This window comes from Symphodus melops, assembly GCF_947650265.1.
Source record: "Symphodus melops genome assembly, chromosome: 15".
In the NCBI taxonomy this organism is placed as follows: Eukaryota; Metazoa; Chordata; class Actinopteri; order Labriformes; family Labridae; genus Symphodus; species Symphodus melops.
The window spans coordinates 25,256,456-25,280,513 of record NC_136705.1 but is presented as its reverse complement, the minus strand read 5'-3'; the positions used below and the strand labels follow the sequence as shown (position 1 = coordinate 25,280,513).

General features: G+C 48.2%; 2 protein-coding genes across 4 annotated transcripts in view; one reads left to right on the top strand and one right to left on the bottom strand.

Moving 5' to 3' along the window:
• Window positions 1-7,013: 7,013 nt before the first annotated feature.
• Window positions 7,014-24,058, bottom strand: part of LOC306835993 (uncharacterized protein) — a 114,951-nt gene continuing 97,906 nt past the window's right edge. For 2 of the 3 annotated variants that reach the window (XM_079362846.1, XM_079362845.1), the window contains exon 5: window positions 23,702-23,845. In XM_079362846.1, the coding sequence (XP_079218972.1) occupies window positions 23,838-23,845 (8 nt within the window). In that variant the 3' untranslated portion in view covers window positions 23,702-23,837. Of the gene's footprint in view, window positions 7,719-23,701; window positions 23,846-24,058 lie in introns of those variants that run through there. The other variant, XM_079362847.1, reaches the window with a different exon arrangement.
• LOC306835986 (uncharacterized protein) overlaps window positions 19,854-24,058 on the top strand; it is a 22,943-nt gene continuing 18,738 nt past the window's right edge. Inside the window, exon 1 of the mRNA XM_079362833.1 lies at window positions 19,854-19,989. The gene's annotated coding sequence lies outside the window, so the exon portion shown is untranslated. The remainder of the gene's footprint in view (window positions 19,990-24,058) is intronic.

Sequence of the window (24,058 nt, the reverse complement as noted above, 5' to 3'; positions counted from 1 at the left end):
GCGAGAGGTCAGACGGGGGAGAGGGGGGCATCCGGGCCCCCTTATGCCACTACATCTGTCCAGAGAGGGGATAGAGTCTCCGCCGGGGCCTCAGGCCAATGACCCTTGTCAGCCATGAAGTTATGGGAGACAACAGATTGGTCTCCGATGACGGATGTGAGGAAGGAGAGAACATTTCAAGTCCCAAGATTTACTCGGACTTCTTCCTTCCACTGTTGAAGTTTCAATAACACGAAACCTTCAGAGCTTCTTAAAGAGTTCAGATACTTCGTTCAACCCTCCCAGCATGTTTTTTAACTCATCAGAATTAATACAAAACATATATGAGATGTTCTCAGCTACTTTCAGATCATGACCAACCCTGCCTTTAAGTGTGCAATAATAAAGTATGAAGAATGAACTGATGTAATGGGCTTGATTTATTTGTTTACTTTTCTCTTCTTATGAAAAAGATTTGTTTCTTGTTCACGCTGACACAGAATGAAACACTTGTCATCATGGTGGAGCTCTGCAGCCTGCAGAGAAATGTGCCAGTTATCCAAAGAGAAAACATCGAGCTGATTCCATTTTCTGACATATTAAACCAACTAGTCCTCTCACATTGGTGCATTATTGGTAGAAAATGGATTTACTAGCTCGACCGCAGCATGACTGAGCCAATAAAATCCCTCGATCATTTTGTGTTGTTGTTTCTTATGAAACCAATTCAAATTCCTGCTGGTGCATTATTCAAACCAGCGTTTAATGAGCTCCGTTTCTAAAAAGCTATTTAGGGAGCCGACGTGATGCTGAGTCTCCAGCTCCGAGTGAAGATAAGTAAAAATGTGTTGGCACAAAGGCTGAAAGTAACAAATGACTTTGGCTCTGTCTGAGGAGAAAATAACAAATCGCTGCGACGTCCATCGGGATGCATTTTTGGTCCTTTTTGGTGCTTCGGTTTGTCTGACTCGGTCAGTGATGGAGCTGATTCAGGTCTATCAGGTCATGTCTGCTTTACCTGCAGGCTGACCAGCAGGGGGGGCATGATGTGGGATTAGTCCAGCTGGTTTATCCATCGACCTGATGAAAACCTTTTCAGCCCACGTTTACGTCACGTTTTCTGTTTTACAATCAGTCCGTAAATACTAACTGCTTTGTGTTTTTGAAGACATCTTTGATTCTGGTACGTTGACGCTTAAGCCTTTTGTTATGTTGGACCTCGATGCTAGCCCATAATACTCTGTCTAAGTTGTAACGCATCCACCCACCACGAGCTGCTGCTGCTGCTGTAGCCAGAGACCAGCTGTGGCTGCGGTTATAAGGCTTAGCTTAGCTTTCCTCGCTCTACTACCCGGATGCAAACAAGCACCGTGAACAGGTGCGTCTCATAGAGCGGGACAGTTTGGTGATTTTTAAACAGAGGATGTGTCCTAATCACATCCGACACGGGCACGCCAACGTTCTCCTGCAAGAAGGCGCTCGCGATGCTAACGTTAGCCACCCTCTGCAAAACCAATCTGACGCCATTCATCCGCAGATGCTATGATTTATGATATATGATATATTCAGCTTTAGTCTGAGCGTTTTCTTTGCGTTCGACTCGTTGGTTAGTCAGAGCCAATTTTTGCGTTTACAGGTACATCTCTAGTTTGAATTCCAGTCGATGCTAACGATGCTGGAGTTAACGTTGGGCTGTGGAGGCTGTGAGAGCTTATTGTAGTTGTATAAATAAATATGCAGAGACATTCATAGACTTGCAGTCTGCCGTGTCATTCATGTTTGTTTCGGATGCTTGTACTGTAACTGCTGATTAAGAGCATTTTTGGCCGACCGAGATCAGCCTGCCTGTAAACAATAGTCTGATTGGTTTCTTCGTCAGAGCTCGCAGTAAACAAATAACACGCTCGAGTGAAAGACGCGAGCCGCGGAGGAAACTGGCAACCGCGGCCTCTCGTCTTGAAGTCCAACGGCCTCCTATGTAGCTCTCCCCACCAGGAATCTGGATGACCAAAAGCCATCTAACTCTCCTGTCAACGGTGGTGAGAGCCGCTCCACCACATGTGAGCATTCCTCGGGCAGCGCGGCCTCGCCACAAGCTCATATTTATCGTGTGTGTGGTTGAAACGCCACAAAGGAGCCCAAAGCCAACACATAGCTCAAAGAACACACACACACACACACACACACACATGAACTGTAGATTGAATACTGTCTGCCCGGCTCATCTCCTCTGTAATACACACAGAATCAACGTCAGCAGTTTGAATCCTGTAAAACGAGTCTGCAGAGATGTCTGGCTGCCTCCCATCAAGGTAAGCTGCTTTAAGGATCACCTACCTGACTGGTGCAGGGTAATTACTGCGTCTCTAACTCTTTTGTTTTTTAATTAACCCTGCGTTAATGGAGTTTAATCACTAACGCTGTCTTGGCGTCCCGTGGAGCGTGCGTTAGAGGAGATGTAACGACTGTCAGAGAGCTTGTGTCTGACACACACAGGCCATTAGCAGCCAGTAAGAAGTGCAGGGAGTCCTTCCTCTGGGCCTTTGATTGTGGACTGTCTTAGTAGTTTTAGTAGTGCCCGGCTATTATCATCCTCCAAGGTAACATGCTACGCCGCTTTTATGTCTTCCCTGAACTTTGGACCCAGCTGGATGTGTTTAGAACTGTTATAATGTAACCGAGGTTCAAAAGATTTCACTACCTTCCATTTAGCTCTCCTGCTGACACTGTTGGGCCACTTTAATATGCTTCCACACAGAGTCTGGATCTCATCAAGGCCATATGAGGGAAGGGGGGGGGGATCGATGTGATAAAGTAGGGATCCATTAGCTGCAGTGATGGTGAAGCCTGACAGATACGACTGGCTCGATGGCTGATTAGCACAAGTCGACTTTACATTAGAGATATTATGATGTTATTAAACTGCCTTCTACTCAGACTTACTTGTGTTGTCTTACGGGACAGTAAAACATCTGTGGATGTTTAAAAGAAGTGTTCAGGAGAAGATGTAAACACAGTCGAGTATGGAGAGAGGATTCAGGTACAAATCCTCCCTGGACTGAAGGCGTCGGAGGACGATGCATCAGCTTTAAGCTGCTTTGACTGATGACTTTCTGCTCCGTTACCATGGAGATGTTGACCTGTGTTTGGTTTCTGTTTGGAGCTTTGTTAAAATGTGTTGGTCAGGACACTCTGGGAAAAGAGATGGGATAAAAACTCAGAGAGGTTTGGAGCCTCAGGTCGGTTTAAGACCCCCCCTCCTTCTTCTCATCAGGACAAAGAGACGAGAGGAGGAAAGTCAAACATGGAGAGAAGAGGCGTCTTGTGAATGTGATGTCTGTGAACTTAGAGCCAACATGGATGGATGTTCAGGAGCCAACATGGCCGACGCTCGACATCCTAATGATTTACACACTGCAGCAAAGTGAATGAATTCAGCATGTTCCCTCTGCTGCTCTTTGATTTGAGGTGAAACTGATTTCAGTTTAATGCGAGCTGAGCTTCAGTTAGCTGTGCAAACAAACAGCTGCTTTAAACATCCTTCAGAGACACTTTTCAATTTGACACCGTCAGCACATTTCCTGGACTGCACAACTTTCCCTGCAGTCGAAAAATCCATCAGAACTTCTGTCTTAATCAGAGTCACAGTATCTGAAACATGCATGTCGTTTTGTCGCCTCTGTTTGACAGACTTCCTCTCAGGACTCCTCTCAGCCCGACTCTGCAGCAGAGCGTGAGCCTCGGAGTATTTTCCTAGAAAATGGCGTCACTTTCCCCTGTGGTGGGACGCTGTAAAACTTTACTGAGGGGAGTAGTGCGACATGGGAGTGTCTCACCTTCATTAAAGTCCATGCCAGGGTGCTGTGGCATTTAAACACTCATAAATGAATAAACCCCCCCAACATGGACTCCTCTAACAGCTGGAGGGGGGCACAGCGCAGCGAGGGAAGGGTCAGCGGAGGTGTACGGGTCTGATTTGACACTAAATGGCTCTTTACAGCAACCACTAATACCCACTGGAAGCTGTGGAGTCGCACAGAGCCCGGCCAAGCTTCTCCTCCCCGGGAGAAGGAGGCCACCAATACAGTCATCATAACCAGGGTGTTTTTCTTCCTCTTGTTTTACAGGCGAGGGGTTAAGTCACCGGCGTCTGGAGGCCCATGCAGAAACCGAGGGGAGGTCGGCACAGAGGAAGGCTCAGCACTGTGAAATACATTGAACCAAAGCGTAGTGCTGGAGAGGGCGAGGGCGGCGTGCACAGTGTAAACAGTCAGGTGTGACATTACTCGGCTCTGTCCCGCTCTTGGCAGTGTGGACGTTGTTCGGAAAGTGACGAGTGTTGGACTGATCTGCTGGTCGAGAGTGGCAGAGAGCTGTTAGCGGCAGAGCGGGCTGACATCACCCGAGCTGATACGATCACAGCTCTGCTCGTGCACGAGAGGGGCGGGGCTACGTCAGCCTCCTGAGGTCATGCACACGAGTCCTGCTTGCTCTGCAGCAGGAGGATTTGCAGGGATTGTTGGGTGGGCCGTCGGCCGCGGCGTTCCTCTGGTGTGTCGATGGACAGTGCTGCCGGAGTGAGATTGATCTGCGGTCTGAGCCTGACAGTGAACTGAACGAAGACAAACGAAGGCCCCCGCAGCAGCCAATCATCTTCAGCGGTTACACAGAGAGACGGAGAGCGAGCAGGACAAGAGCTGCAGCGTAGTGTGTTTACCCAGGTGTGTGATGGAGCCTGCCAGCTGCTGTGGAACAATATTGAAAGCAGGCTGAAAGCTTAGCTGTATGTACAAACCTGAGCAAGGAGAGCCAGTCCTTTACAGTTTATTTTTCCTGAAGGCAAATCAAAGCGGGGCTCTCCCTCAGAAACATGCCTTACATGAACCACTGCCCCACATTCCCCGCACTCCTACATTTCTTTATCTCGGTCGGGGAAATTTTCCGCAATTAAGATGATTTAGATATGTATGTTAGGAAAGGAATTACGGTTAATCAGTCCAACTGAGCGCAGGCTTTTCACAGGAGAGACCTCTTTAAATTCTAACTTCATTACATTCAGGCAGTTTGGCCCTTTGTTTTAAAAGTCTTCCAACTGTGTTCTCCACAGAACATGTATTCACACTTGAAGCTGCTCGTTGACTTTAATCAGGACAGAAAAGTAGGGCTGGTTTTACAGAAAGCTTTCTGGCTGGCCTGCTTGGTGTATATCTGTAACACTGTGGATTCATATTCCCAAACCCAACATTTTCACTCTGCATGAGACAAGTATTGCAACAGCTATTGGCAGAAGAGTCTGACTGCGAGCTCTTTTTTTCTTCTTCAGTGTATAAAAGTATTAGGACGCTTGTCATGCCAGGAAAAGTAAATCCTCCAGAGCTCTGTGCATGCACAAACAAGCCTGTGCATGTACACAAGTGTGTACTTCAAGAGAAGGAGACAGCGTGTGCAGAAGGAGACAAAATCAATCTCATCAAGTCAGTGGGTATTTCCAACAAGGCCACTGCTTCTAATTAGAACAGAGCTCGCAGTCATTGTCTCCTTTCTTTTATACGTCTGCCATCACATTCATATGGTTGCACTTTGCATTAATTCCTAAGCGGTCCATATTTGTGTTTGCAGCCTCTGTAGTTTAATATCGGCCCAATCACAACAGAAAGGTCTGTTCCCTGCCCTCCGGTTCAAAGACGACCAGCTCCATCCTCGCACGCTTTGATAGCTCGGCAGTGCACAGCTAAATCATCAGCGCCCGATGACACAAACACGGAAACATTACGCTGACTTCACACGGAGCAAAACCAAAGAGCGAATAAATAAAGAACGGAGCCGCCATGACATCACCCGTTGGTTTGTTGACCTCCTTTTTGAAGCTGGGTGTTTAGCTGTCACCATGTTGCTTGTTCTCTCCTGGCAGCCCTGCAGCGTTCTGCCCCCCCGAAGGCTTCCAGTGAGCTGGCCAATCAGATGAAAGAACACTCTGTGAGCGTGTCTTATTAAACTGTGTGTATTGTTTCCCTCTTCATGCAGAGAGTGGAGCTTATCTGCAGCGAAGACTAAATACTGAATTAATCCTTTGGCCAACAATCACAACAGCTCTGATGTAATATCTCAATGATTAGTAACACTGCAATTAGTCCTTTTCAGTCCTCTCTTAATCACAGCCAATCAGGGCAGAGATGAACGGCGTCTGGAGCTGGGGCCGCGCCACACGCTGCAAATGTGACAAATTGGCTCTTATAGTGGAGTGCGGTTTTCCACAGAGCTGATCCGACTTGACATTTGAGAGGGTATTCCTCCTTTGGCAGGGACTGTGGAAGATAATGACTGCCACATTACATCAACAGAGCGCCATGCCAACTGCTAAACTGATGACTCATCCCATGATGCAAAGCTGTAATGCTCTTCCCGTCAAGCGGCTGTCACACGGCTCTCGGTGTTGGTCGTTTCTCAAGCTTTGTTGCAACACTTAGATGTCATAATGATGCTTTGCTGGAGTTCACGGCGGGAGCTCTGAAGGGATTATGGGATGTTATACCGTGATTCAATTTGTCTAAATTAAAATGTGCATCCATAACAACCTTTCACTCGCTGCGTCGGTTACCTCGTGATACGAACGAGCCGAGGAATCAACATCATCCAATCAAACAGCAACATGATTTAACACGACAAACGTCGGCCTTCTCTCAACAGGATCGACGCTGTGTCGTCTCTTCTTCTTCATGTGTCCTCTGCATTACCTGGATAACCTGCAGCTGTAAATCTAATCTATAGTTGTATCGATCAGTCATCCATCCGTCTGCTTCTGATACGTTATTCATTTCAATGAAGATCTCAGGCGATAAAAACAGTTCAAAGCTGTGATTTTTCCCCTCGTGTGCAGAAACAGAAGAGTCATATATTTGACACTTAACCACGAGGTTAGCTTGACGCTGCTGCAGACGATCAGCTGATCAGCGTGATGTTTCCAACCTTCAAACGCTGTGCTGAGTGCTCCACAGTCATCCAGTGTGAAAAGCAAACAGCCCTGTTCACTGAATGCCTGCTTGTGTTTTAGCCTGATCTGACAGGTGTGGGTGGGCTTGGCCCGTCTTCAGCCTATTAGCTTCACGCCACAGGCTCCCATCTTTGCCAGTTTGAGAGTCACGGCGAGCCAAGAGAAGGTGGTGGTCTGACTTTCCAGAAATCAAAGCAGATTGTTGTAAATCGTGATCATCACTTCCTTTCTGCATCCAAGGAAAGCATTTCCAAGGTGGTAGGAGATGATTCTACCAGATGCTGCTGTAATGTAGTATGTTTGGCTTTACCTATGCATCTGGAACACATTACACAACACAAGGTACACACTGTCATGGCAACATGGGCAACAAGACCTCAGCGACTGAGCCAGCGCATCGAGGACGGCGCTCAAAGAAAACATGTGATGTCACCCGGAGTGTCGAACAGCCTGCGACTCTTCGCCAGTTCAGTTTCAGATTACCGACAGGATCAACACTCCTGCACATCGTGCTCAGAACGTGAACGCTGCGATGTTCTGCAGAGCTGCACGCGGTGACCGCTGGCTCTGTCAGCTCGGTGGCTGCGGCGAGCGGACTCCCTGTTGGGTGCTGTTGGGAAGGGGCCACTCCGTGGTTAATTAGCGGGCAGCCATTTGGCCCCAAGAGTGCCAGTCCAGCCCACAAGTGAGCTCACTTCCCCTCAACTTCACACTCACATGCACGGCCGCTCCCCAGCTATGAGTCAGCCTGGAGAGAGAGAGAGAGAGAGAGAGCGAGAGAGAGAGAGAGAGAGAGAGAGAGAGAGAGAGAGAGAGAGAGAGAGAGAGAGAGGGCGAGTGAGAGACAGGAAGTCATTTAACCCGCATCAGGGACATCTCCAGTCTCATCGCCTGCCAACTCAGAGCAGTGTGATTACAGGTGAAAGTGATTAAAACAAAACAACTTATCCTGGACCCCCTCTCCTCCACACACAGCACACATGGACTGTGACGCACACACACACAAACACACAGAAACAGGATGTGAGCAGGATCCAGGACCTGATCTTTTGAGACTCTAATGGCGTCCTGATGGAACACAGGTGCCTCCTGAGAGCTGAATACACACGAGATGAGTCAGCGCTCGCTTCCCTGGTTTAATCATCTCATGATTATTTGGTGTGCAGGTATGTCCTCACGCTCGGTGCCGCTCAGGAGCCGCAGAGCCGGGCTCTTCAGGACTCCATGATCAAGTGATGAGAGAGGAGGTCTCTGCTGCAGCCACATAAACACGCCTCGGACTTTTAAAGGAGACGTGCATGCAGGTGCTCCACAGAGATCAAAGACGCTGATTTATTCCACCAGCACGACAGTAAAAAGGAAGCTGGAGTCTGGATGTGACCCAGCAGCTAATGATGCTGCATCCCCTCCGAGCACTTAAACGGGATGATGCCTCTCACGGAGGATCTGCTGCTCACCTGCTCGCTTCTGTTTGTTTGTTTGCGTGACAGGCTGCTTCTGAAGGCTATTAGACGTGCATATGGATCAGGAGAGATGAAAGAGTGCGTGTAAGAGAAGTTAAGGACATGTCAGGAGGAGAGACGAACGTGCTGCAGCATCAAAGAGTCTCACTGTCCCTATTAAAGGTTATCACACACGTCGCTCTGAGGACGCAGACTGAAGGTCATCCTGCACCAAACATCAACATCCTTCTACCTGGGGTTCACGCCGTGACCAGCGTCCTGTGAGAGCAGAAGTTAAAGTGACAAAGGAGTGAAGCTCACACGTGTTCGATGGCAGGTTCATGCTTCAGTTTAAAGTCCGACCAGCAGAGTTCTACATCTGGCCCTCCTTCAGAGCGTCTGATTCAGCACAGGAAACCTCAGGAGGCGTTTCAGGAGTTTAGTGCAGGTGTGATTCCTTTTGTGATCCATCATTAATCGATCGGATGAGCTTTAGACCCAGGATCATGGAGTTTGTATTCTTCCTCCAGGTTTGAGTTTTGATTGAAGGAATCTTTAATGTCGGAGTCCAGATTGTATTTTGGGCATCAGCTGTCGTCTTACGTTTCCTTTAAAGCGGTCGAGTTCATCGCCCTCTTTGACTATGTGGTACTGAGAGCGTGCATCAGTGTAAAACACGACGTGTCACTGCTGCGTGCTGAAGGCTGCAGCGCACACTATGAATCGACAAATGTCACACACTCCTTTATTGTTTATGTCTCCGATGACCCGGCCACGCCAGCCGCAGCGTGTCGTTTTTAACGAGCCGTATTCACTTTCACTGGCGAGCGGAGAGTTGAGTAAGAAATGGAACCTTTCCAGAACACAGCGACCATTCGCTGTTCGCTCAAACATGCACGTCCAACCCAAGGCAGCGGAGCGGCGAGGGCGCGGAAACCATCCGGCAAACAAATGAGGCTTTCACTGTGCTGTGGCCTCCCCGTTACCATGGAGACCGTGTGTTTTACTGAGCAAATCAAAGCCAATAAAGTGGTACTGTACTCATGTACAGTGCTGCAGAGGACCAGAGTGCATTATGGGAGGGCAGGAAGAGGGCAAGGAGAGTTTGTGTAGAGCGGAGGTTTCACATAACACAATCTGAGGTTTCCAAAATGTCCACGCAGCAAAAAATGCATCTGCGTAGGTGTGAGCTCCGCCGCAACACGTGCACGTCCATCCTGTTGAATAGCTGCTGAGAAGCAGGAAGTGAAACACAGAATCGATCTCAGCTGTTACTCAGCGAGCTCCTCTGGGTGTGACACGCTGTGACTCTGATTCTTCACCTGTAGCGACCTGCTTGTTTCTCCTCAGGCTGAAGAGAGGGATGAGACTGACGTCAGTGTCAGAGAGATAAGAAGAGTTCTGAGACATCATTCATGCTGAAAGGGAGGAAAATACTTTCCTAAACTGAAAGGAAACGTTTTCAGATGTTTGTGTTATTATGGCCACCAGAAATGATTGTGTGGTCTCTGCAGATACAGATGTGTGTCGTGACGTTCTTCCATCTGCTTTGTCCATCACTGCTCATTCTTCAGCTGTTTGTTTAAACATTCAGAGCTCCTTGAAATATTCCAAACTATGTTTCTCATTCTCTTCAGGAGACAGAAATCCTCTCGCTGCGTGTCGAGCAGCTTTTTGAAACGGGATTTATCCACTTGGTATGTTTACGCCAAGTCCTCGGAGTTGGCTTCCGTATGAGCAGTTCCTGTATGAGCGTCTGTCAGAGTGGCCATAAATAACATTTATTCTGCACTGGAACAGCTTTTCCTCCCGCGGGCTTCTCCAAGGAGATAAATGCCTCTCAAAAACTCTGCAGCAGTGGCATGTACAAACACAAAATACCAACACACATGTGGTATGCACACACACATACCTTGTCTTTATGCACGCATGTTTCCCTCACACACACACACCTCCATCCACCCTGCAGTGTTTCTATCTCTACAAGGAAAGCCCCCAAAATCAATCTTTTCTCTTTTTAAATGAACTTGACCTTTAGAGCCCCCCCTGATATAATGGGAGGGGAAACACTCCCTTCTTTACACAAATCTGTAGACAAGTGATAATGAAGCTGGACTGATTCCAGACACTCCTTCAACAATACTTGATGGATAACTGAGCAGAGTGACGAGCGCAACGATCACAGAGCTAAAAAGCTGTTTCAGTATGGATGACATGCAGCTCAAGGATCATAGCTCTTCTTCTTTGTTCGCCTGTCAGCCGGTTCTGAGGGTGAAATCCTCCACACGCTGATCTGTGTCTCCCTCACCTCAAACAGCGCCCGGGCTCGTATCATGTCAACATACCACGTCTAATGGTCACCACAGGGATGAGTGGATTTTCTGCCTGGTTTGTCCCCAAAGCAGCCTCCTGTAACCGCCTGGATCCCGCTGAGTGAATGTTTCAGAGCGCGGGGCGGAGCAGAGGTGAGGGGCACAAAGCAGAGCAAATATCAGGCTGAAAAGGAGAGGAGGCTTCCGTGATCCGTACCTGGACTGAGCTCCTTTTGACATGAAGAAGACAGAAGCATAAAGGAGACATGAGGACACGGAGTGATTAAAGACCTGCTCACCTGAGCACACAGGGAAATCTTTCTGCAGGACTCAGCAGCCCGTTATGCACTGACTTTAGTCCACCTTCTGGATGCACGGTCAGCCAGCGCTCCTGAGCTGGAGGAGAGTTGTATCTTGCTCAATGGCACCTCGGCAGTGCTCTGGAAGTGAACTGGCACCTCACCGCCTACCATGATAATTTCATGGTTTGAGACCTGAACTGGCGAGCCTCCAGTCCCGACAGACCCTGTCAGGCTGTGATATCTCTACACTTACATCCAGGTCAGAGCCCGCCTGCACGGGGCCACCAGGAAACAGGAAGTGCTCACCACTGCACCAACATGCAGCCTCGTACAAGCCGCCTCACACGGCCCTCTCTCAAATCAAACTCCATCCAGCAGGACTTACAGATGAGTCCTGTGTGACGCTCTGATTAGTCCGCCTGAGCAGCATGGTCACCTGCAGCCATCTGTCCAATCCTGTGCCACCAGTGTCAGCTAGCATACGTGCAGTGTGTGTGTGTGTGTGTGTGTGTGTGTGTGTGTGTCACATTGCTTTTAAAGGTGTCATGGGGAGAACAGAGGTGTTTCTGATTCGCCCTGTAATGCACTAATTGTGTTTTGTAACAGGATCATTGTAATCCAGTTAGGTTAAGGTCAGAACTCTGAGAACAGGACCTGAGCAGACATTGGGCCCGAGTGACCAGCAGCTTTAAAGCCGTCAGAACCAACAGGCGAGCTTGAGTCCAGGGCTAACAGCCACAGAGGCTGGGTTTGGCTGCAGCCGCTCATTTGTACTCGAGCGGTCATTACTGAGAGACAGCGGCCAGCTGTGGTGAAGTGCAGCTTATCTGGAGGTAATGAGAGGTAACACGGGTGTAATGTGGTTGCATGTGCACATATTTGTCTCTTAACTCTCCCTCCTCTGTCAAATAAATTCTCTGTGGCTGTTTGAAAAACCCCTCCACCTTTTCTGTTCCCTGCCAAACATTCTTTCTCCTATTCCTCATTAAACTTACCGAGAAGAAAGCGTGTTTGGTGCGAGCTCAGAGGCCCCCCCCCCGGCCTCACTTGTGGGAAGGGGAACTGTTACGGTTAATGGGGGGGGGGGGGGGGGGGGGGGGGGGGGGGTGTCTCACCCAGGGAGAAAAGACACCCACATCCAACGCACACGCAGATCAGAGAGCAGCAGCGGCGATGCTTTTCGGGTGATGTCAAGGACGGAGGATGAACAGAACACGTCTCCTGATGGGACTCAGGTGATGGGGGGAGGGGGGGGGGATAGCCCAGGGAGACATGGCGCTTGGTCTGGCCTGTTTCCCGGCCTCCCGTGTTGGAGCTTGAAAAGGAGCAGGTCGTTTACACCCCAGTGAAAAAAGGCCGCCATAGCTGCAGCAGCACCTGGATGTTATTTGGGCTAATGGACTCGCGGCTGACTCAATAGTAATCAACTTGGGGGGGCTGTCGCTTTGTTTCAAGCGCCACCTTCTCCCAGCACTCTCTTTTCTTCTTTTTAACACCCCCCCCCCCCACCTGCTCATTCTGCCCCCCTCCCCCCTCTCCTCTCTCTCTGGTGTTTATTTTATTTTGCAGGAGGGCCGTGTTATGACAAAGTCCTCACTCCCCGGATGTATGCAGTCACAGCTTGTGTCATGCCCTTATGGGGTATAGGGGGCCCTCGCAGCTCTCGCCAGTCCCACCCGGCCTGCCGGGGGAGGGGGACTCGTGCCCACACCCTGTCCTGTCCTGCCCAGCGTTGATGGAAACTTCACTCACAGATAGAGGAGGGTTTGATTCCTTGTTTTTCTATCTTTTGTGCACAGACAGCTGAAAATGCTGACATGAGACTTCCTGTGGCGCTCCGTCTTCCTGCTATTACCTCATTCAGACTGTTTATCATCCATCACAAAGTCCTGCAGGGGTTAAAACCTTCAGCCAAAGTTGTGTAAAGCTCAATAGTTTATCATCGAGCACGCTCGTTTATCCACTGCTGGCTCTCTGCATTCAAATCAGCAGAGGGAGATTTCTCACTCTCTTTCATCCTCCCTGACAAAAATGACAAACACATTTCTTTGTTGAGCATGAAATCCACTTCATTTGTCATATCATGTAAGAATCTCAGGGCCCGCAGACACAGAGCGGAGTCGAGGGAAGGGGGGGGGGTTCAAGTGTCTGGTGAGGCGACATTAAGACGTATGAAATTGTCCCAAAATGTGCCGTAAAAACATTTTCTTTCTCACGTCTTTTTCGCTTCAGCGGCGAGACAACTGGATCTCAAAGATGCCACCCAAGACAACCACTTCACATGGACTCCACAGAGAGAAGAAAAATAAATGATAAAAGTTGTCAAATGTGTTTCCATCCCTCTCATCTTTTGCATGAAAGTGAAAAAGCTCTCAGCAAAACGTTTCATTTCATCATTTTTCCATTCTTTAATTTTCACCACAAAGCCTGACATGTTTTAAGAGGTGCAACTTAATATTGCCTGAACTCCAGGACCTACCACAAAGATCTCTGGGTAAATGGGAGGGAAGGAAGTGCACAGACAGGAGGACGGGCGTGGATGGAAAGTGCGCAGTAACTTGGCTGCAGCACACCCTTAAGTAACAACACATGGCAGTGGAGGAATTCCACATTCGCCGACACTTTACATGATGGGAAAGGCCGTCCGGCTGCTCGCACCGGCCGGGTTCGAATGGGACGCTGATAAGGCTCTGCCCTACCTAATTCCTTTCCATGTTCTCATCCTGAGTAGGCATCACAATGGGCATGATTCATGGGGGTAATTCCTCCAGCTTCTGACTTGGCTCCTGCCTGCATTTGGGAAGAATGTGACCTCACAATACGTCTCTTTCAGGACCATCCCTGTCTGCCTGCTCTCCTCGAAGCCTCCTTCTGTTAGCGGCTGCAGAGTGAGGACGAGGGAATGCAGCAGGAAGGCAGGGGAGAGAGGCTAAGTTAAGGGGGGAAAACCATGCAAACACACTCCTCCTCCCTCCACATCCTCTGTGCCTACATCACTCTCTCCCTCCCTGCGCACTAACTGAACGATGTGCATTCAGGAGGGGAGTCTGAAACAGTGAACTTGAAGGTAAACGACCGTGACGCCCACAGAGACCAGCCCTGATTGCACGGGGAAGTTCTAGGTGTGATGCCTGTTTCATGTTTCAAATATCAGCCGCAGAGACGACCACGAGTCTGGCCGAAGCGATGCTCTGAACAGGAACACGTGATAAGAAAGCAGTATTTAGGAACATGAAACCTCTGAAGCCTTCTCTATCTCGCTCTTAAACAAACTGCAATCAAGCAGGGTAATTATTGAGCTGTATTAGGCCATTTGAAGCTCGGTTAATTCCTGGTTACATTCCATCCGTCACAGACACAAAGACTCTCGTCTCTTTATCTGCGAGTCGGCGCTGAAATATAAATTGCACTGCAGAGCAGCTCAGGCAAAAGTTAGCTTACAATGGATGGAACATAAAAGTGTGTAATCACAGTCACTGCCAAGAGCCAGTTAAGAAAACATGTGGTCTGCGAGGGGCGTCACAAACGATAAGGATGTAATAATCATCTTTGATGGCAGAGAGCGGCGCATTCTTCATTTTGAAAGAGATTAATTGAGCCGCTAAAAGACAAGAACAAGGTACACGTTCTCCTCCTGGTTAACCGACGGCTTCAATGCTGCAGCCATCACATGCTAACGTGTTTAAAGTGGAGAGGATATAAATAGAAGCTTTAAGGGAAATGTGAGCCTCTAATGTATGTCGTTTGGATGCACATCAAGCACAACTGCAGTCATCAACGTCTCCGTCTTTTTAAACTACAGACGAAGGCCTCAGCGCTCCAATAAACCTGTTTCATTTAAGCCACTCGCTCCTTCTCCATTTCACTCTGCTGCGCCATCATCAAACGCTCTCGACCTGGCACAAGTAACGGCACGCTCGCACTCTCACACCCTGCACATAAAAAGGGCGTCGACACGTGAACGTTCGTGAGCAGAGGTGGTTTTGTTGTGTCACCCTCCTTAACATGGTGCTGCAGGCAGCCTCATAGGAGGAGACCATGTGCTGTGATGTCACCTCTGGCGCGGCCCCGGTGTCTGAAAACTGTTCATGCGCCGCCCAATCGAAAGAGCGGCAGACATTAGTCAGAGCGAGCGAGGAGACGATCGGCTCTTCTCAGTTGAAGCCGGTGTTCGTTAGCGTGGGCTGGGTCACTCTGTTCACTGAAGACTCACACAATGCACATCAGATCATTCAGACATCCTCAGGCCAGCGCCCCCTGGCACCGAGCTCAGTCATAATAGAGCTTCATCTGGCCATCAATCTTCATCCTCGCTCCCCCGTTAGCAGCACCGACCGCGTCTTGTGTTGCAGTTAAAAGCTTGGCACGGCTCAGACCCAGGCCTGTGATGAATTGATTTCTCGATGAAGCCTGTGGAGAGTGCTCGGAGATCCTGATCCTTCAACGCTGTTTGTCATTGTTCATTAGCACAGAGTCAGGGGAGAACTGGAGCCTGACTCACTAACTCACAGTGGAAGGATCAAGCCCTGAACGTTTGCCGTGTAACACTGAAGAATAACATGTACAAGTTCAGTCCCATCATGCATCCACTCAACTCTAAGTTTAAATAAACACCAACTTAAAAACAGCTGATTGGCCTCTTTAGACCGGCTGTTGCTAGGCAGATCTTCACATGATGTGATGTGAGTCAGCCTGTCAGAAGCTGACACAATCGACACATGTTCATTTCATTTGCTCATGACATGTGGAGTTAAAAATGCTTTCATGGTTAGCAGAATGAATGAATGCAATGCTAAGTGAAGGCTCCTCAGCATCAGCTGTTGTTCTCACCATCGACTGTATAAAACATGGACGTAGTGTCAGTGACGTCACCCGGTGGTCACTGGGGAGTTTAGAAGCTAAATGGGAGCAGCTGCCAATGGGCATGTGTTGTTGTAAATCCACTCTGAGCCTGTATTTGTTAAGAGCAGGTCGTATTACACCTAGCTGTGGGAGTGTCACCCACCTGGGGGGAGGGGCTACTGTGGAATCAAACCTCGAGGCAGGAAGTGTGCCTTGCTTTAGCATTAACACTATCCAAACAAACTGGACTTAGGGTGTCAAACGTGCTCAGGCACTGGAAGGAAGGAAGACTCCCCCTGATGTTCTCCTTTCACTTCAGCTTCACCTATCATCAGTAAACCTGTGCTTACCGATACTGATGATGAAACCAAATGGACATAAACGTGTTCCCAAAATGCTTTCTTTTATTTAATCGTCAAACAATCACATGAACATTATCTTGTTTACATACTGAAATATTTGAACCAGTTCCCTCAATAAATATGTGAGATCCGTGTCCTGTGCACGCTTTGAATGGAGATCAGATATGTCTGTTATCTCAGCCGTCCTAACTGCTGAATCAACACCGTGATCCAGCTGACAGATCAACTGAACTGTGAAGTCAAACAACAGAACGGGAAGGAAGCTTTTTTTTAAGCCATGAGAAAGAGCAGCGATCCCGTGGGTAGGACGGAGTTTATACTCGGCTTAATCCTTCGCTGCTTCTATTCTGGTGCTTCGTCTAGACGTTTAAAAATCTTTACTAGAAACCAAAAGCCAAAGTGGGTTCTGCAAAGCTGCACGTGACTTATCATGCTAACAAACATGTTGTGATGAACCAAGCGTGTGCCACCAAGTCCCTGCTCAGCAGCCTGCAGGCTGTACATTCAACTCCAGAGATAAGGACGAAGTCACGTGTTGAATATACCGTCTTTGTGTCTGCGCTCGTTAAATGTTTATATCTGTGTCTTTTATGGGATGTTCCTTGTATGCATTATGGTTCACAGCATCATAAAAAACAAGGCCGACAAAGTGCAAATTAAAGGCTTTGTGAGGGAACTGACCACCTTTTTTCCACACTCACAACAGCTGTAAACAAGTCAATGTGTTCAACAAGCATCACACGCCCAGAAGAGCGTGACCGCAGATCATGTCATCGAGTCGAGCGAGTCGAGCAGGGGAACAAAAGCTGCAGAGTCCATTCAAAGCTTCTTTATTATTTTTAAATGTGTCCTCTTGAAATCTATAATTGGTACGTGACTGTGAAGAATCATCTGAGGCCGCGTTCACTCGTAGGCGGATGTTTCCAAACGTAGCTTGGTCTGAGCGTTTTGACCTTTCATACACACACCGCGCGTTCTGTCAGGGTGAAGATGTTCTTGTCACGTGACGCTGTGTGCCGCCTTCTCCTCCTGTGACATCATCGTGCGACACTGTCACTTTAGTTTACAGGAGATTAGTGTGATGGCAGACCTGACCAAACTAGCGCTGGTGCTAACGCTGCTAACTGGACGTTTTACACACACAGTTACTGTCCCACTATGATGACGAGCAGAGGCGCCTGATTGGACGATTTTGCAAAACATTAGCTTTTTGCGAAACACATTTTCACTGCATGTTTTGGTCTTTGCATGTTTGCAGCCTCTCTGACCCTAAACTGAGAGATCTGTTTGGCAGCATGTTTAGCTCTCAACTCAAACTTGTTGCACTAATTTAAACTTGCAGGGCAGAAGCAGAAACCTCCTCTCTCACTGATGATGAGGAGGAAATATTCTGGTCTCTTTGTTTAACTGCCTTTGTGAATCATCAGTGCAAATATTCCAACTGCATCACTTCCTCTTTTGGGGCTTCCTCTGCTTCCTGCAGCTGTGAGTGAATCTCAAATGTCAGCATTTGATCTTTGCCGCACACTTCCTCATATTTGCATTCATAAAGTGGCACCATTCATGTGGATGAGCACGGGACGCGTCAGGGTCTGGGTATAAAGGAATCCATAGAGAGAAAAGATCAGGGTCCTTTCTCTCATTGAAACGCTTCACACATAATGTTGAAGAGCGGATACCTCACCTTGTAAAGGAGGACTTGTTTTTACAGGTTCTGTTTCCCATCTCGGGCGTCCGACCTGCAGCTGAGACTTTTGTGAATTGATAGCAGGAGGTAATGAGAAGTTCTTTGTCTTGATCCAAAGTTCTGGACGATGTTTGGGCTGTTGTGGCCCTAAAACTAAGAGTTTGAGTTCTTTGCTCCACTTTAAATTGAATGCAAATTGAATGCAAATCCATCCAACAGTGGTCAAGACAATTCACTTCAAAACAACCGCATGGATACGCTCGATAAATCTCTGCTGGATCACCGACATCCTTTCAGAACCATTTATCCCCACAGATTTATTCTTTATTCGATTAACACTAAACTGCATCCATCCTTCTATTATCTATTAACATTTTGCCGTTATGGGTCGCAGGGGGCTGGAGCCAATCCCAGCTGTCATTGGCTGAGAGGCGGGGTCACACCCTGCACTGCTCACCAGCCAATCACAGAGCGGACATATAGACACCTACGGACAGTTCAGAGTGTTTGGACTGTGGGAGGAAGCCGGAGAGAAGCCACGCCGTGCACGAGGAGAACATGCAGACTCCACACAGAGAGGCTCCTGACAGACGGGGATTCAAACCAACAACCCCCTACTGAAAAGGAGACAGAGATAACCACTGCAGCACTCAGAGCAGAGACGTGTGCTCGCTGCTGATCGTTAGACGATGTTCTTCATTGATAAGAAGGATCTGACCCCACTGAGCTTCAAACTCCGGACGTCACACTTAAAGAGTCTTTTGCTGACTGGACATCAAACACACGCTGCACTTTGACTGATTTCTTCCCTCCAGAAGAACAAACCGTGTTTTCCTCTAATCTGGAGGAAACATATTGCCGTGGGCTCCGTGTTTCAGCACAAAGAGAACGACTGTTGATTAATAAAAGGCCTATAATAAGCCCAGAGAGCCAGCAGGAAGAAAGGAGCTCCATTAGGCTTCAGCGCGGCCGCTGATGACTGATATGATAGCAGCTCCATTCAAACTGCAAATTTTACACATGATTGAGGCTCTATTGGATGTAATGAAACGGCCTTCCTGAATATTGCACTTGAGTGACTGTGTGACCAGCAGCACAATAGCTGCCATTATAGTTTTGGGCCTGCACTCATTTTTCATTGTACCCGGTCCACCTTGTTATTATCGCAGAACTCGCAGTGAACCCGTGGCTTCAGTTTCTCCTGGTTACGGATGTGACCGTTCTCTCCATCCCGAGCAATTCTCAGAGTGTTAACTGAGCACCGCAATCACTCTGCAGGTTAATGGAAAGTCTGAAGGGTCACAGGGGATAACCAGGGAGCAGGACGTCCAGGGAGCAGGGCGTCCAGGAAGAAGAATTCCCAGGAAGAAGAATTCCCAGGGAACCGGACATCCAGGGAGCATGGCATACAGGCATACGGGGAAATGTTTTTTTCAGTAATTGTGTTTTTGTTTTGCTTTTAGTAAAATGCTTCGCTCGTGTTTTGACCTTCAGGGCTTCCATAGAAATCTGGAATATTTTTGATTTAACCTTTATTTAACCAGGAAATGAAACAATACAAAAACTATCTCCTCTCGCTCACCTCCATTGTGTAGCAGCCTGACCCAGATGTGAGTCCTTCTTGAGGGGTGGGCTGGTGGTGCAGAGGGAGGGGGGGCGTGGCCTCTGGGGTCCATCTGGCGCTCCATAATCAGCTTTAAACAACAGAGCTACAGACGTCCAAATGATACAAAGCACATGTGTAAAAACAAAAGGTTTAACTGTTAGCTACTGTAGCTAGCATGTAGCTGTCTTTGTGAACACTCAGGGTCTGACAGCAGGGTGATTGTTTCTCTGAGTGATGAGCTGAAGGGAGTGGGTTTGATCAGTGCAGCGTGTCAGAGGGTCCAACTATCAGTTTGAGTGAATGTGCATGTGGCCCTGCATCTGGACACTCTTAATACTGTTTAATCCCTTTCTGTCAGCCAATCACGCGTGCCCTCGTGCCAACGCACTTATCTGCACACGCAGAAAGTCCGGGCTCACGAACATCTTCTGTTAACGTAAAGGCTCCTGAAGAGAGAGGTATGAAGGTAAGAAGGAACCTTTATTTAAAGCCTTATTGAGATCTTAATCCAGCCTGAAGAAGCCGAGGCGTTAGCATGAAAGCAGAGGGCTGCTTGACTTATAAAAACAATGCATCCAGTTGTGTAAGGAGGGGGTGTGGAGGCTGCCTTTAATACGCTGCAAACACTGGCATGATTTGAAATTTAATGGATCGGCTTTGTGGACAGAATGGTTAGGAAATTGCACCCGTGGTTTTACATGAAGCAGTGGAGAATAATTGCCTTTTTTCCATGCCAATAACTTTACTGTTATGATGTGATAAGCTGTATCATTTCTGTGTGATGAAACGAGAAGCCGTTTCTCTGCCACTTGCCCAGACCTGATTATTTACAAGTGCTGTACGTCTGTGTTTTCCTGGATGGAGCCTGAACGCCACGCTTGCTTGTACAGAATAGCTGCACTAATGGGTTTGTGTTACATTGCTAAATCAAGGCGAGCTGTGAAGCGGCTCCCAGCAAACCTTTATGATCCATTAACCGTTAGGCATTGCTTGTGCCAGCTGGCAGCAGCCGACCGGCCTGTATCATGAGCAGCCTCCGCCAGCGATGGCTTCTCTGAGGTTTGCAGAATTCCCCTCGTTCTCTCAAGCTGATTACACACACGTTGTTTTCTCATTAGCCCGGGCTCCTCGCGGTCCTGTCTTGTGGAAACGGTTAATGGGATGAAGGTACAGGCAGCGTGTTCGACATGTCAGACTTGATGTCTGCAGACAGATTGGGAAGAGAGACAAGTCTGTGGAGTGGTTTGAGTTTGGGTGGAGACGACAGCGTTTACTGTAGAAGTGCAGACAAATATGTATGGACCCCACCCTAAGCTGGTGATCAACTCCTCTGTCATCATCGTCTTTATCACGCAGACAGAGATTGATATCCACGGATCGGATTCCTCGGGATTCCACTGAAGAAAGAAAAACCCATTTTTCAAACATTTGGAAGCCTGAAGGCTTTGTGAAGCGCCGCCCGACTCTTTTATTGTGTTATTCATGAAAACTGGCAGCGCTGTGCCATAAAGACACAAATAAGCTCTCACTTTTCCAACTTGCCTTTTCTTTCAGCAGCTGTCAGTGCACGGCTCACTTCAGAAAACGCAGAGTGAAATTTTTATGACTTTTTCTGCGACCGTGCAGTTATGAGGCTCTTACTGTTAAATATTGCAATCATATTTGCCAAGCTTTTCTCCTGAGTGCAATTGTGTCTGAGCGCTTTGTGCAAGACTGATGCTTCATGGCTCATGTTTTATTAGTGAGTAAAAGAGGGGGGGGGTGTTTGTGCAAAGAGCCTGCATACAAAGATGAAGAATTTGTCAGATTGCAGGAAATCCTGTTCCTTTTTATCTGTTATTCTGTAAATCTTTCCTCTTCCTCGAATGTGGGTGTTATCGACCTGCTCTCGTTAGTTTCCAAACTGTCTGATGGATTTAAGGGAATTCCAAGTATCAGATTAAAAACACGAGTGAGCAGAAGTTAGATTTCTGTGTATTCTCTGGGTCGCAGAGAGACCCCTCCTCCAGCATGCAGCACTTTCACTGCGACGCAGAGCGAGCAGGAGCAGAGGAGGGGCACAGGGTCACAGTGGGCATGAGCAAGAGAGGGACAACAATAGTTCAAAGCTTGGCAGGTTGCATTTGATCCATTGTCCCTGCTGGGCTTTAGAGAGCAGCAGCAGCGAGGCATCGTCTTACTCACGCTGACGGGGTTTCATGTGGCCTAGATGCCCTCAGAGATTAGCTTCAGGTGAGTCTGGAGGTCAGAGCAGAGAGGGAGGAACCGGATTCACTCCAAGTCTGAGGGGACACTCGTTTAGGGGGACTCTTGTTGAGATTTAAGCCCCGCCTCCTGGGCTCATTGCTGTGTGTGGGGCTGTTTGGGTCATCTCACTACAACAATCCATGGTTATTTGTTCGGGCTTTATAAATCTTTCAGTGCGGGCTCGTTCTCGCTGTTTTTGTTAAATGGTGAAAAAATAAAAACGTGTCATGAGGAAATCCTGATAAGCAAATGTCTGCTTCTTTATCTGTCCTGGATTGTAAACCCCTCCAAGAGGATTATCACAATGGCCCATTTTATTCCCTCAGCAGATTTCCCCCTGTGTAATTACCACTCCAATCGCTCTCTCTCTCTCTCTCTCAGTGGCAGAATGGATGGGCGGAATATCTTGAGAAATATGTGCGTTTGAAAACCCAAAGAAGGAAAGCATCTCAGAGGCGCACCGCAATGAATGAGAATTTGGAGGATGCTAATTAAACAATGTCGTGATTTATAGCTCTAACAAAACATTTACTGTTTGAATCCCAAAGGCTCGGCTTCCTGGAAAATGCAGCGTCTGGTCACAGCTCTGCTGCTCACTTCTTCTTCTACTTTAAGCTGGAGGGAGGTTTAGGAAGTCACGACCTTATATGGCGTTTTGTCATAGGAGCCCATGTCATCGTGACAGTGACTCCCCAGGGCCCCGAAAGCCCTCTGAAAGGTCCTTCAGACGTCCAATAAAGGAGACTGTATTCCTTTAACATGTCTGGTCTTTATTGAAGGTGAACGTGTCGTGGTGGGCTTCATGTCTTTAGTGTAACTGAGGTGTGGGTGAACGGGTTCTGACGTGACGCACGCATTCATCATCATCTCTTCACCTGAGGGTTTTCTCTGGAAGTCAAACGTTACCAGGTTAAAACAAATCTGTCATCAGAAAGTCAAAGTTCACTGACTAATGAGTTCGTTAGAACGATTCCTGATCCACCACAACTCCAAGCTTGTTCACTGTTCAGATCCTTTGTCTGCTGTCACACACTTCCTAGAAAGCCTCTTTGCACCCACATGAGCAGAGCGCCGGGCTCGCAGCTCGTGAACACGCGGGACAGAGATGTTATCAGGCCCGAGGGAGGATGTTTGGGTAGCAGCCTGCGGGGCTTCGGCCTGCTAATGCAGCTAACAGCCAGGAAAGGCAGAGTGTGGACTCTGCAGATTTCAGCCAGCTACGGATGGCTACGGGGGCTAAATACTGACCCCACGGACTAATAAAGAAAATCACCTCAGGCACGAGCCGCGGGGGTCAGAGGTAACGGCACGGCTGGGAAAAACACAGACGGAGGCCTTTCGATCACTACGCTGCCTAATTGGACTGACAGTTGAAGACCGGTGGGGGGTAACAGTGTTTATTTACGTCTTTGTACGCGGTGAGCACGCACAAAGATATGTTGGCTCGAGCAGGGATGACATCGCTACTCGTATGCTGTCTGGCTCCGGAATCTTTGCACGAGTACAAAAAGGACTTCCTGTGGGCGATCAGATTCGCTGCATTCCACCGAAGCCGGGATGAGCTGAGGGGGGCGGAGCTTTTGTGAAAGTGTACCAGTCCTAATCAAACTGACACTATAGATCAACTCCCTTCTTTTGACCCCCCTGTGACCCCCGGTCGGCCCTGTGTGCTATCAGCGAGCTGAAACAGTCAGAGATAAGAGGGAGATACAGCGAGGTGAGAGAGTCAGAAGGTCTTTATATGGACAGAAGCTAAAAAAGGAACAAACATAAAAACAATCAGAGGAGCTGCTCGGTGGCTTCAGGACGCTATCTCTTGACAGACGTCGTGTTTTTTCTGTCGATGGGAACCTGCGTTCTGATTTGACCTCTAAAACAATGCAGTTCAAACAACAATAAGAAATATAATCAACAATCAGCACAGACGTGAATAAAGAAGAAAGATCATGCCGGACTGCAGGGGGGCACGGCATGGTTCCCTGCTGTGCTGGTCCTGCTCCCTCTGTGCATACAGTCGATGGACACAATGTCCCAGGCCTTCAAACGTCACATGCTCCTCAGTAGCTCCTAATGACCTGAGAGTACAAACAGGGGAATATAAGACGAGCAAAGAGGCTTAACCCGGCATGCTCTCATCAACATCCAGAGAAAACGAGGCGACGAACACGAGTGCAAAGAGCAACAAATAAAAATTGATCCTGGACATGCAGGATCTGGAAAGTTTCCGGTTGCTTCCACCAGAACAGACTGCTGGGAGAGAAAAAAAAACCTTGATGTTGCTATTTGCA